This window comes from Acyrthosiphon pisum, chromosome X (genome assembly GCF_005508785.2).
Source record: "Acyrthosiphon pisum isolate AL4f chromosome X, pea_aphid_22Mar2018_4r6ur, whole genome shotgun sequence".
NCBI classification, from domain to species: Eukaryota; Metazoa; Arthropoda; class Insecta; order Hemiptera; family Aphididae; genus Acyrthosiphon; species Acyrthosiphon pisum.
In genome coordinates, this window is record NC_042493.1 from 29,787,080 (window position 1) to 29,802,486 (window position 15,407).

The window sequence follows — 15,407 nt, forward strand, 5'->3', positions numbered from 1 at the left end:
CAATTTTAAAGTCTATGACCTAAGTGGATTAAAAATATAAAGTAATCCATATGAAGAATCTGTTTTAAAATGTATCATAAAAGACACCAATACACATACTCTACTAAATGTAATAAAATAAAATAAAATAAATAATATACCTACAACCATAGTAAATAAGGAAGCCAACTTTGTTTCATACCTGTATTAATAATAATAATATGTATTGTGATTGTAAACGTAATATGATAATTACGTAGGTATAGGTAGCTACAACCATTGAGTATAATATAAATATTGTACAAATGTACAGTATATATTATTATTATACTCAATGGACGATGGTACCTACAACATTATATTATTGTAAATATTTGTTCACAGGTCGATGCTTTTCATGAACATAGTGGTCTGCATAAAATAAATACAACTTCGAAAAATCCTATTGACATTTTTAGTAAATGGTATAGCGAACACATGGCAGCTAATGGATCCATGACTTCTGCTAAAGCATTTAGCTTGGCCACCGTTTCTAAGTAAGATTCCATAATATACCAATTTAAAAATATTATATTCAGTATACTTAGTCTAAGAGTCTACAGATTTAAAAAACAGAATATATTATATAAAATGTATTAAAACATGACTGTAAATTAGGTCGTTGGTGTTTTGTAACTGTAAGTAAAACTATCGAACAGCTTTAATATTAGGTATTGTGGTAACACTCATCTATAATATTTTAGTACAGAGTAAAGAATTATTATTAAATACTTTGATAGTGTGACACATGGCGGTGTTATTACTTTTGTTTTATGAACAAATCTCTAAAAAAATATCTTTACATACTTTCATAATATGTAGCATAACTATTATTACCAGGTAGTGCATTAAAAATAAATAGTTTATTGTCATATTGATGTAATAATATATGTTTATATCATTAATTTGTATGCATTACTATTTGTATTTAATAGAGCATCGAAACAATTGCCAAAAGGCATAAACATAACTATAACAACTATCCCATCTAACACAGCCTATAACATGAAGTAAACCTAACCTAAAATTTAACGTTAGCAGTTAATGTATACACGTTTTTGGTTTTGATCTTAGAATAAATGGATTTAAATATGATTTGTTAAGTTTGTTCCAGTAGGACCTAAAATTAAAAATGTTAATTTTAGAAATTGGCTATTTTACAAAACAAATTAGCACAGTAGCACTGGGAAATTACATTTACCTTATGTTCAATATATACTTTGCAATCATATGAATTTTAGTAATTTTACAGAAATGTATAGATTTATATTTTAATGTAGCAGCTATAATCAAAGAATAATCTCTTGCATGACAATTTGTTTTTTGGAATAGTGATTCCTACATTTTTCTGAGATATGGATTTTTCAAAATTTATTTTCTATTCATCTATTATATCTGATTATCATTAAAAAAATTGACTGAGTCACAGTTATAATATATTAAGTTGGAAGATAAATTTATATTATTCAAAAATTCAAAACAACTGTACCTAACAAGTAATTTTTTGTAGATTCAGTTTTTTTTTTATAATCAGATGTGACAAAAATTCATAAATTTACTAAACCGAACGATAACATGCCCTACCAACTGAAACTCTAAAATTGATGAACCTACATAATGTTAAAATACCTCTAATTCGATTCATTCCCAGACAGCAATTATTTGTTTAATAATAAATAATATTATTATAATTATAATAACAAATAATATTAGTATAACGTTATTATAATATTATCATTACAAAATACTGTCTGGGTTTTGGGTCCAAAAATCAATTTTCTAAGTTTCTCTAAAAACAAGAGAAAACTATCAACAATACGATCGAAAATGTTTGAATAATGTCAACAAACGTAATTTTTACTATTCTCCTCTTAGATTCCCTAGAATAATATTGTATTGTGATATGAGAATGTGACGATTTAGCACTTTTATTTTCACTAAGTCGAGTAAAGACCCATCACCCGATTTTTGTGTCATGATAAGTAGTAGAAATAATGCTTCGATTTTCAACTTCAGTATTTTTTTGGTGGAAAAGTGATTTAAAATTCCCAGTAGTTTTCAAAAGCTCCTGCAAAAAACAAAAAGAAATTAAGGAAAAACGCAAGTTTTTAAGCAAATAATGTTTTGACTAAGTTTGAGTTATTTATAGGCATGAGATATAAAATAACATAGGCACGATTTTTTTTATAAGCATTTAAAGTACAAATTTTGATAAAATGTATCAAATTGAAAAAGTGCAAATTATTTTGCATTTAAAAATGTATAATATGTTCAATTTCTATATCTAATTTATGAAAATTTAAAAGAAGGTTCCATGTTAGTAGTACTGCAATCAAAACATCTAGACAATATATAATCACTATTATTGTATAGACATTTTAAGTTAAAATTTTAATGAAATTAGATATTTAGGTATAAACGATGAATAACTTACTATTTTAGTTGTTTCGTATTTAAAACAATTATCATCGACAATATTGCACAAAATATACACAATGATATTATTCCTAGATACTTGACATTTTTATAATATATTATTATTTTTTATAATAATATATTAATATGTTATAATAATTATATATTATACGCAATGACATTTTAAAACGCAATTTTTTAGCCAAAAATTAATTTAATCTGCTGTAGTTAGTAGCCAGTAGGTACTAATTTCTAATAGCAAAATAAATTACTTTAATTATAATAATATCATAAAGACATAAAGTATTAAAGTATACTTAGTAATAATATTATTATAGGCTGACAGAATTGTTTTTCGTATACAATGATTTTATATCATTAATTTCACACATTAATTTCAGTGATTTCTCTAGATACCTTGTACACCAACGTGTTACCGAATTGCACGATTTTTAAAAATTAAGTTAAGACATTTTAAAATTTAAATATTAAATAATTATATGTCTGTTTTGGTTAGAATCTTTCAAAATACCAGTGGAAAATAATAATATGAATATTAAAAATAAAAAGGAATTTATTTTTTAAAACTATTCAAAAACTAAAGCAAAACAAATTAGGTATAATAAAATAATTAGATACTTAATAATAAAGTTATAATTTTATCAGTTGTGTAACGAGTGTAATTGAAAATTGAATAGAAATGAGTCATAATAATGAACATAGCAAACTACATATTATTAAATAGTGTTTAAATCTCTCAGTCAAAATATGTAACAATATCATAAATTATAATTATTATTATACATACCTACCTACAAATATTTTCCCATAACCGCGGGCGATAGATAAGTATACATACATTTTTTTATTATAAATATATTATACGTAAGTGTCCATATTATGTTAACTAGCTTCGTTTCTTTTTTCAACTTTACCCAATCCGTAATAATGTAAAACGTACTTATACATTATTACAGACTATAGACTTATGTTACTAACTTTAAGTTGGGCGTTTTAAGTGAGTTAAGAATATATTATAATTTATAATATAATTTATTTGAAGACTTTGATGATTGTGTAGTACCTACAGATCTGTTGTGTACACTGTACAGTCGTACAGAGAGAATTTTAATAAAATATAGTATCTGCTACTTATCTGAATTCTAAACATTATTATTACGGATTTACGAGCTAAACGTCTAATACTATATTATGCATTTATGCTTAATAAATAATAATTAATTTACAGTCTTTGAAATACCTAGGTAATTATAAATTTTTATAACGTACCCAATAAAATAGATACGTTTTAGTCAATTCAGTTTAAAATTTTAATCAAGATTGAAAATAATTTATGATTAGCCGTTATAAATATATTAATTAGTCTTATAATGAACAATGGTCAATAATAACTTATTTTCGTCTTGGGTTTCAGCACTGGAAAGGTATCGTGTCGTAGTTTAATATTACGACGCTTGGATGAAGACGGATTTGTGATGATGACTGATGGAAGAAGTAGAAAATCAAAGGATTTGGTAATTTAACACCAAACCTAATATTATAATATACCTACACCTGACACGTAGTTGTATTAACATATCAATAGGTTAATAATAATAAAAAAAAAACCATCTAAGTTATAATATAAGAAAATATAAGAACAAGATTTACGTGATGGATCTTAACTAAAATAAAAATAATTGTGTCGGACAAACGTATAGTATTACTGTATACGTTATAGGTATAGGTACCTAATACTTATAGTTTAACGGTTTTGTTATAATATTACATAATTAGTAGTATTTAGTACTTAAACTCATATTACAATTTATAATATGTAATGACAAGACATGGGTACCATATTATATAATATGACGTTAAATTTCAAAATTTTTCTAGAAATCACGTTAAACATAATGTAGGTAGTAGGTACAATAGGTATGTCTTACAATATTCACCAAAAAAATTAAATAACTTTATAACTTACCTACATTCTAATTTCTATTAGCATAAAATAGTTAATAATATCAATATAATATATTATATAATATTATATAATAAAAGTTACATATAGGTATTCCATATTAGGTTAAATATTAAATATCTCATATTGTATAATATTATAATAATTTATCAATGGTGAATTCTTACTGATGGAAATTTATCATTTTTAAAGCGTTAGCGTATATTATTATTTGATTATATCGTATTTGTTTTTAACTTTTAAAATAATTACCAATAATAAAATAATCTATTATAATTTATCTATTGGTTGGGTTAAGAGGCTTCGACCTATGGCCCACGGTCCCTTTATATAAGGCATTAACGCCCACGATTAATGGTTTTGATTTTTGGTAGTAAGGAATCACGTGAACATCTTTTTTCATATATGAACATAAAATTATTAAATAAAAAACAAAAACTCAGTGGCACAATAATATACACGAACACTTGCTTAGCATAATTTTAATTAAAGCTGCGCTATTTAGGTAGATTTTAAAAAATGATTAAAACTAAAACAATGTCAAAAATCATACAACCATTTAAAAAGTTACCTAATATAGTTAACTACCTATTTACTAACAATATTATTTTCTTATCTTCAAATAACTATTACATTATATTTCAGGAAAATAATATAGTAGTTAAAATATTTTAAAAAGTTGCTTAAATAATTAGGAAATATTTTAGTTATATTCTTTGGCCAAGACGTTCATGTTTTTGAAAATATTTTATAAAAAACATTTACAAAACATTTTAATTATAATATATTTTCAAAAAATATTTGTACAGAAAATTTATAAAAATATTAAGTCAACATTTTTATGCAATCATACAGTACAATATTTTGTTATAACGAGAAGAAAATATTTATAAAATATTATGAGTCAAATATTCATTATTTAAGTAGGTACTTTAAAATATTCACAAAATATTATCATATTTAAAATATATATATATTATTATTAATTGTATTCGTCGTTTGTGCCTTATGGCTCATTATATATTTATAACGGACGTAGACCGTTTTGGGCGAATAGTGTTATAAACCGAAAGGGATAGTGTTTATTCTATAAAAAAATACAGTTTGGGCGAATAACTGAATAAGTATATGAATATTTATGTTAATAGGAATTAATTTATATATTGTAATATTGTATAATGACCTACATTGCCAATTGAAAAATAAATCAATATACGAAATACATAATAATTAATCAATGAACTCTTAACTTTAAAAATATTTTGGTATACAGTAATAATTAATATTGTACAGTAATAAATATTAATAAAATAAAATCATATACCATAATATGTCGATATACATAATAGAAATAATTAATGAACCCTATTTTGAAAAACGTACACATCACCCAATTACTATTACTATCACCCAAACGACCACCGTCCTTTATAACAGACATTTAATATAATATATTATAATACTTGCTGAATAATTCAGCTTAGCTCATAGAACCTTCTCCTGGCCGAAAATGGGAGTACCGGGCGATGATATACGACATTTGAAGGCGGAGTATTTGGTACTTTGTGAAATAAATCGTGAAATTATATAAAAGTTTCGTCGGAAAAGTGTAGAAAAACAAAATACAATGCGTGACATACACTGGCCAAAAAATGGGGGGAAATACATAGGAGTATGAAGGGTACTTGGAATAACTTCATAAAAAACTGTATAGGTACGTTCCATAGTGTCGTCAGAATCATGGTTCATAAAAAAGTCCTGTACTCTTTTAGTTACATAATCTATTAATATGTATACGCATCATACAAATAATAGGTATATAAGGATACTATTGCGTTATATAATAATATCGATTTCAACATGTTACATTTTAAATACTTTATTTTGAAGTCAATAGATTTAATTGGTTTAAATATTGCATGCATAATTAAGTTATAATGTATGTGTAATTGTGTGAATAGGCGGAAAATCCTCAGGCTTCCATGCTGTTTTTGTGGTTAGACCAAACATCAGATAACTTGCCCCAGACCAGGCAGGTTCGCATCGAAGGCACCGTCAACAAGCTGACCACAGACAACATGAAAGAACTGTACGACATTGAACCTCTGTTTTGTAAGATCCGTGCGCAGATCTGTGAACAAGGAAAGGTGGTAGAGTGGGAGCAACTAAAGCGCGACCATGATCAGTTGTTCGACAAAGTGTCCAAGTATAATGTCCAGCTCCCAAAGCCCGACCACGTGTAAGTACACATATGTTTAAAATATATCTACTGCGCGCAGAGTATTTAATGACAAGTCCACTGAAAGAGTGCATAGCTTTGAGCATATAATAAGATTGGCTACACAACTTTAATGATAGATTGAGTGGAAACGCGTGAACTTAAACATGATTGTGTAATGGAAAATTCAAAAATTTAAACAGTAGGTAGTTGGTATTTATATCAATCATTTATATTTGAGCACATATTATATGATATTATGTTATCGATAAGCATTTAAAAAAACTTTTAAAAAAATGTAAGTAGTATGACTTGTGAATTGTTACCTATATAGGCTATATATTTATAGTATATTACAATTTAAAATACCTATTTATAATTAGCTTAAAAATAAAAAATATTGTAAAAAACCAACATAGCTAATGTTCTTACCTAATTTGTATAATAAGTAAAAACTCACTCTAATCTTAAAGATGACAAAACAAAATTGTTCCAGTTGAACAAAAATTAACTATGTTGTACGTTTGTAAGATGAAGACAACACGCGTCATGTGGATGTTACCTCAATTTAACGCAATGAATTGGTATAAGTGTAACATTTATATGCATTTTGAACAACAACAAAATAAGAAAATCACCACTTGAGAAATCGAGTGAATATTCAATGTTCTATTTTTTAATTTAATTTTATTAAATCAAACATTATAACAAAATAATTTAACAGATAGAAAGAAAAAGTGAACAGAGTGAGGTTAATAGATATTAAATATACAAAATAGCCAAATTAGGTAGCGAATAGGTAATGTTGTAAATATTTGAACTTCAAACGCTTATAAAAATTTAATTTGATTTTCTTATAGACATTTTTTTTTTATATAAAGGTTAGATAACATTATAAAGAATCTTGTATTACATTTTAAAAAGAAAAAATTTTAGGAATTTCTAACTCAAAATAATTTTCACTTTTGTCAAAGTTTGAACTTTAAATGCTTATAAAAAAGAAATGGTGACACGATTTTCAATATTTTTCAAATGTAATTGTAACAATATATTAGGAGCCTTATTGTATTAAATTTTCAAGCTATTTTACCCAACAAATAAAATTGTATTGACAATCATAGAAAAAAAAACCTAAAAAAATTGGAAACTAAAAATGTCCGTAGACAGCTCAAAACAATTAAAAATATTTTGAATATTATATGGTGTATAGTAAATGCTAACACGTTACCCTTTGATTGAACTTGGTGGTTACCAGTAATTGTTAACCGCTACTCAAAATTTAAACTTACAAACCGGGAGGCGGGAAGCCTAACCCAATATTGGTCATGGTAACCGGTTTCCGTTAAAAACCGGTAATTGGTTTCAATCCCGGGTGTAAACAATAATATACATTATACTTTATAGTTTAAACAGACTTTATGTAAATCCTAAGTTAATAAAGTGGTGGGACGAGGTTAACGTAAAAAATCCAAAAGGGCTGTTCATGCTTGTAAATTGTTACAGAAATGTATTATTTCGTTAATTGATGCAGCTCAAAATCTAGATAGTAAACTGCAGTTGGTTGTTATTATCCAATAATAATATTGATCTACAACTATATTATAGCTTTGTACATGCAAATAAAACTTAGGTATATTATATGTTTTATCGTTGTTATGTAGGTATACGCTATTAAGTCGTAAGTTGTTAGTCGTACTCAAATTTAGTGCTCAAAACAATCCAAATTAATTGAAAAATAATTTGTTGTAGACTGTAGTTCTATATGAGTAAACTTATAAATTCAGAACTGGTAGATGAAAATGTGTCGCGTTGATTATGGATTAATAGGTATTACATTATTATTTATTATACTCACAAGTATACACTATTAACTCACAAGTCACAACCACCGACAAAATTAATATATACCTAATATAATATATTCATATCATTCCTCAAGTGATAAATGATTGATTAAAATTGTTTTTATAACTATAATAATAGGTACCTACTGTGAAAATTAAATAAAACCAAATAATAATTGTAGTCAAGTAGTTGCTATATCTTGAGGTTAAGTTATGGTGTTAAACACTATAAAATAAAAAATTCAATTGGAATAACTTATAAGTAACGACTATTGTCGTGGTATTATTTATATGTATTTTTTTAATTACAGTGTTGCATATAAACTCGTGCCCAACGTGATTGAATTTTATGAAGCGATTGGTCAGAAAATCGGTGACAGACTGTTGTTCACCAAAGATGGCATTTCATGGCAACCAAAACATATAGCTGCATAATAATAGCAACACTTATTTTATTACAGGAAATGATTTTAAAAAATGATACGAGTGAATCACGCACCATGTTTGTTTATTTTTTTGTACACTATAGTTGATCATGAAAAATTCATTTTCTAATGATCCACAATTTTTTTTTAATTTGAAAATATTATTCACTTTTTAAACGAAGTAATTGTGTGTCAAACATTATTTAAAATTCAAGAACATAATATTGTTGTGCAGGTCAAATAATACATTGTACAGCAGGCTTGACAGATAATAATTTTCTCAATATGCAGATTATAATTTACATGTACCTACCTATACTATTAGACATTAGTATATGGTAGGTTGTTTTTAGTTTAATATATAGTCACGCTATCCTAATACACCACCGCCGCACCTATGAATAGGTACGCAACATATTATTATAGGTAAAAATGAACATTGCCAATAAAATGTCGTTTTTTAATAAATAATTAAATATTACGAATACTTATAGTGTATTTACGCGTATTACGTGTTTATGTTCAATCAAGAGAAAATAATTTTAACATACTTCAGATAGGTACTGTAATAATAATAAAATAATATTGTAAACAGCACTCAGCTGCACTATAGATTTATTTACTATTTCATTCCGATGGTTATTTTTTCAGAAATTATAATCTGTATTATTATTATTATATTTCATCTTGACCGAAACCGGCGAAACCTGTTATCGGGCTTATTACCACCATAGGCGCAATTTCAACTTTTGGCTTGGGGGGGATGAATATATTAAAGGCAAGCAAACTATTGCAATATAGCATATTAAAATTGTATGTCCTAGGTTTTTTTTTTTTGGGGGGGGGGGGGAGGCTTAGCATCCCCAAGCCACTCCCTCCCCCCAATTTGCGCCTATGATTACCACTGATGTTGACGAAAGCGTCAGTCATCAGTCATCAGTCATCAGTCATCACTGCATGATTACATATATCAGTCAGTCGATATCGCTATTGAAATTAATTATTTAACTGTGTTAACTGTTGACTGCGATATTAGTATAATGTCTGAAAATGTTTCAGAAATAATGAATACCTTACTGTGTGCAGATTATGCTAATTTACAAAAAATTTAATTTAACCATGTTTACACTCTATATACATCTCATTATCTCAAAATGCCATTTCGCGGCTGAGTATAATACTTATATTACCTACTTATTTACTGATTATATTATTTTTAATATTTTAATGTATTATTTTGACTAAAACAGTGATCTTGATAATATGCCATAGAGAGACGATACGATTTGAGGTAACTAAGTGTGGCGGGGAGTGTATATTAATATCATTAGGTACCATTTTATGGATTTAGGTTCAGGGGTTCTTAAAAAATATCTAAAATAATACATACATTTTTTGGCTGGATCGGAATGTACTGGAATGTACTTAAGCCTTAAGTCCAATTTCAAATACCTAATTTAATTGATTTGGTTAAAAATTATTTTATTTCAAATTTCACCGAAATTAAATTGTTTAATATGTATGTACCGGTAAAGCTTACAGGCAGTTACAGCTGTGAAAAACAAATAGTTGTGTGAATTTAACTCTTTAAAGAAATAACGATTCAATTCAATATTATATTTGATTACATTTTCACTGATAACACAGAATCAAACTTTATTTTAGTTTACAACTAGGTTAGAACTTAAAGAAAACAAATATTCGATATTTTTATGTTAAATCACAAAATATTACAAAAAGGCAAATTAGTAAGTTCCGTTTCCGGCATTAAGTTATTTATTTTTCGCCTGTAAGCTTGCCAAAACACCGGAGTAACCGTACACTGCATATTTATTTATTTCATAAGTCTAAAATAGGTAGACATTATTTTTTTCCAGTTCTAAATATGTAAACAAAATCTTAATATAGTAAGTTGTTTTCGAGTAAATAATAATTGTCGTCATTAAAGCTGTATTATTTCACTATCTTAACTAATATTATATGATTATATTGATCGTCTGAATAATGGCTACAATATTAAAATATAAAATGTTCGATCTCACCGATTATGTGCAAGGGCAATTCAAAATCGTGTATTTGTGTATCATGCCCTTACATACATTTGAAAATAAAGGGGTGGACTATTAAAAAGAGCGTGAGGATAAATGTAATTTGCTCCAGGGCCCAGATAATTCTGTATCCGGGTATGTAATCATACTTTCATACATTTTGCCATTACTTATTAGTTATAGGAAATAGGAATACTCGAATACAATATACCTACTATTACTACAACTGCATTTAAGATTTAAACGAAAAATATCGATTTCCCTAAAACTATTTAAATTATTTTGTTTTATTTCAAAAAATATTAATCGTCGAGACTGACGAGACTTGACACTTTTTGTCATTACCCATTAATCGTTATACGTACTTATATTAGTGCCTACCTATATTATTATTTTCTATATTGTACCTATACGTTATATTGACATTTTTTAAATATTTTGATTTATTTAAAGCTATTTATACCACAAATCTAGAATTCACGCTATCACCATTACACGGCACCTACGTCGGTATCGACTTTTAACCAGGGCTTTGCACCGGAATCATTTTTTTCGGGTTTCGGGTGTTGAAAGAAATTTTGGGTTATTGAATTCTGGTGTTACGGGTAATACACTTTTCTGGTTACGGTTAAATGAAAATCTATTCGGGTTAATTATGGTTAATTCGGGTGTTAAAAACAAACCCATGTTGTGTATCAATTAACATGAGATTTTCAATGCAAATTTGATATAGTAATCTGATTTTATATTTAATGTAAACATAATGAAAAATATTAAAATTTAAATATTAATACCTACTTATTAGTTATTAGTTATTAGTTATTAGTTTATTACTTATTACTTAGTAGTTACTCAGTCCTTTTTCTACAGAAGAAAGTTCTAATTTATTAAATATTATTTTAATTTTTAACTAAACATATTTTCGTTCTATTTATTTTTGATTAAGAATGTTCGACAACACAATTACTATTGTCTATTATTGAATATTGTGAAATAAAATAAAACAATCATCTAGCATCAAGGTCTTTTTTAATTTTTAATTAATTATTGTTAGTTACAAAAAAAAATTGAGTTATCCGTTACTCACTTACCCTACATCTTCTTATCTTCTTAGTCGCGTTAGTTGTAAAAAATACATACAAATTGATATGCCACTTAATTTTCAATTATTCGGGTTTCGGGTTATTTCGAGTGTTTTTTTGGTTGTTAATTTTTTTAATGGGCTTTATATATACGGGTTTTGAGTTATGCTATTTATTTGGGTTAATTCGGGTTTCGGGTTTCGGGTTACGTTTGGGTGCAAAGCCCTGCTTTTAACTCTCATAAGACTTTTAATCGCCACGGCCCTGCACGATTAGTATAATAAATAATAATCGCTAACACGTATTCATATGTACTATAGTTACCGTGCCGTTGTGTTAATATAGTTATTAATTGTCAGATAGTCTCATAGATTAAATTGTATATTTTAAATATATTTAGTTCAATGGGCAATGAGTAATAACCCTTACCTATCAATACTATATTATACACAAATACTTTATTCAATGGCCTACTGCTAGGAGCTGCAGGCTGCAGCTTAACTTCAGTGTTTATACGTCGGTTGTGGGTATATGGTATCGATGACTGATTTGAAACGAAGGGAGTCGGATATGGTTCGAAAATAGCCTTTACAAATAATCATAATATAAGAGTTTAACGGTTTGAAACCGATCAAATAATATTGTCACTTATTAATTCTAGTAATCGGCTATGATATATAACGCCAATATACGGTTTTATTTTTGATAAGTATTTAATTCAAAGGTATATTACATAATATTTAGGTATATTGTATAGTGTAAAAAAATTTAAAAATTTAAAAAAAAAACACATCGTTGTAAAATCAATACATTCATCGCTCCACTCAGAATCTAAAAGTACAATCGAAATTCAATTTTCCATCAAAAGCCATCTTCAAAGTTGAAAATCATATAAAGAATAGTAAAATCTGTATACTCTGCTGTTCAGTAGATTACAAGTGAGTCACAGACCACAGTAATGGATGGTGTTAAATTTGAATCCAATCATATAAAACCATAGTACACGAAAACTGATTCTGACCAAAGACGGTCTGTCAGCCTATAATATTACTACCTATAAGTATATTTTATGATATTGTTGTGATTAAACTAATAGTAGTTAATTAAGGTAATTACCTTTACTATAAATTAGGCATTAGTACGCATTAGTGTGCAAACCAAAATATTGAGATCCCTTATTATCTTTTTCAATACACACCTCAAAAACTTTTTTTGCAATTTTTAAAGTCAGCAGACAAAAATTTGGACTTAAACATAAAATTTATTTAACCTACTCCCCCCGAAAAAAACCAGTCAACACTTCTGCCGATTTTTTTATTGTATTCAGAAGGACCGATTCTATAGACCATAAGAAATAATTTTGGAAAATGGTTAAACCCTCAGGATAAATCGTTTCAAATTTTGGCCTTATGCATGTTGTTGTACAATAAATTAATTAACAATACAATTCAGCCTGATTGAAAATATAATTTAATGTGATTTAAATAGTTAGATTGGGAATTTTAATCTTGAAGTGGTTAAAAAATTGCAATATTGTATGGATATAGCGGGGCTTGCAAACATAACGTTATGATTATTATTTATTGATCATAACGTTTTATTTTTTAAAAATTATTTAATAGATACTAAATAACATTGGTATTTAGTAACGTTGATTTCCAAATCAATAATAAATAATTTATATATTTTAATTATTTTATATTTAGTTTAATATTAATCTTTAGATTTTTTTGAGACCCTTCAGTATATTACGAGGCCCGAGGCCTGTGTGCGGTGCACACTCTGCACACCCGGTTTTTACGGCACTGTTGCCAAAGAAATAACATTTGAAAATGTAATTTTGTATTTTTCTGTACCTATACAGTATAATAATATAGTTAAGTACTTAAAAATGTTAAGGTTCTAACGAATAGTATTTTTAAATTATGACAAAATAACTAAAACCGTTATTCTTGTATTTAATATGTAATTTTGTCCAAATTTGAATTTAATATGTCCGTAAAAAATAACTGTGTTTCATATTTTTTAGATTTTTTGGTTACAGTATGAAATATTTAATATTTATGAGAATCCTTGTTTTAAATTTCTATTCTTGGCTATAAAAATAAATTGTACATTTTATAATTTTAGAATAAATTTGAACATTTTCAAGATTTTGATTAATTTTATCAAAATTTGAACATTTAATACTTATAAGAAAAATAGTGCTTATGGATCTTTAATATTTATCAACTGCTATTATAACAACTTATCAAAACCTCTATTAAATTGTCAAGGTTTTTGACCTAACGCATACAATTTTATTGACATTAATAAAACAAATACTAAAAAAATGTTCAATAGGTATCTATAAATATCTCAAAATGAGTCAAAATATTTTGAAAATGTCAAGTACCTACGGTTAATAGTTTGGTTAGTTAAATAGTTAATAGTTTTTGAATAACGACAAAATAAGAAAATCATTGAATAAGAATTTGTTAATTTACGGGTGAATGTTCAATGTCTCAATTCAAACACTCGTAAAAAACTAATTTGACTTTTCGGTTAACTTTTTTTTATTATTGGTAAATGTAGGAAAACTTAAGAGGGATCTTGTATAAAAATGTCATATCTTAAATGTATATAGAACAGTTTTTATGAATTAAAGATAGGTAGGTACTTCAGATAATCGGCACATTATTTTTGTCACAAATCACAATAGAGATTATTTTATCAATTTAATTTTTTATAATAATTATTATTTTTTAGTAGGTAGGTACATTCTCACAAATTGGTAATTTTGATAATTGATAATTTATTATCTCCTTGACTTCAATACCTACGGACATTTAACATTATAATTATGTAATTTGCAAATTTGATACAGTTTCATCGAATTTTAATTTTGGTGGAAGTCCTAACTTGTATCATCACTATTGGTAGTCTATAATCATACCTATATAATCGTATACAATGTTAATAATATAAAAAATAAATTTGCTATGTTTAAGTTTAACAACCATCGAAGGTCAACATATTTTGTTCTTAATTGACATTTTGTTGTTTACTGTATCTAATGGATAATTAATAGTTCATTAGGAGACAATTGATTATGAGTTTATGACTTGATTCTAATAAAAAAATATGTAGCTGCTTACAGTTATTTTTAAACGCCAAAAATAGTTTTAAAAAAAATGATACACGCTTTTTGATTCTCAGGCTTTTAACTATTAAGTCAAGATATAAGTACCTACTGGCTACTACCAACTAACTGTAGAATATATCTTAAATCGTGATAAACAGTTTTTCCGATATTAAACAATAAATAATAACCAAATACCTATTTTGATTGTGATAAAAACGTTTTGGGGTAACCGTATTTGAGATTGTTTGC

General features: G+C 26.6%; 1 protein-coding gene across 2 annotated transcripts in view; it reads left to right on the forward strand.

Annotated features, from left to right (window-relative positions):
- The window catches only part of LOC100164836 (pyridoxine/pyridoxamine 5'-phosphate oxidase), a 13,325-nt gene extending 3,807 nt beyond the window's left edge, over window positions 1-9,518 (forward strand). The window contains exons 3-6 of one of the 2 annotated variants that reach the window (XM_029485438.1): window positions 364-515; window positions 3,869-3,968; window positions 6,379-6,656; window positions 8,791-9,085. In XM_029485438.1, coding sequence (XP_029341298.1) covers window positions 364-515; window positions 3,869-3,968; window positions 6,379-6,656; window positions 8,791-8,914 — 654 coding nt within the window. In that variant the 3' untranslated portion in view covers window positions 8,915-9,085. Of the gene's footprint in view, window positions 1-363; window positions 516-3,868; window positions 3,969-6,378; window positions 6,657-8,790 lie in introns of both variants that reach the window. The other variant, XM_001947671.5, reaches the window with a different exon arrangement.
- The last annotated feature ends 5,889 nt before the right edge of the window (window positions 9,519-15,407 follow it).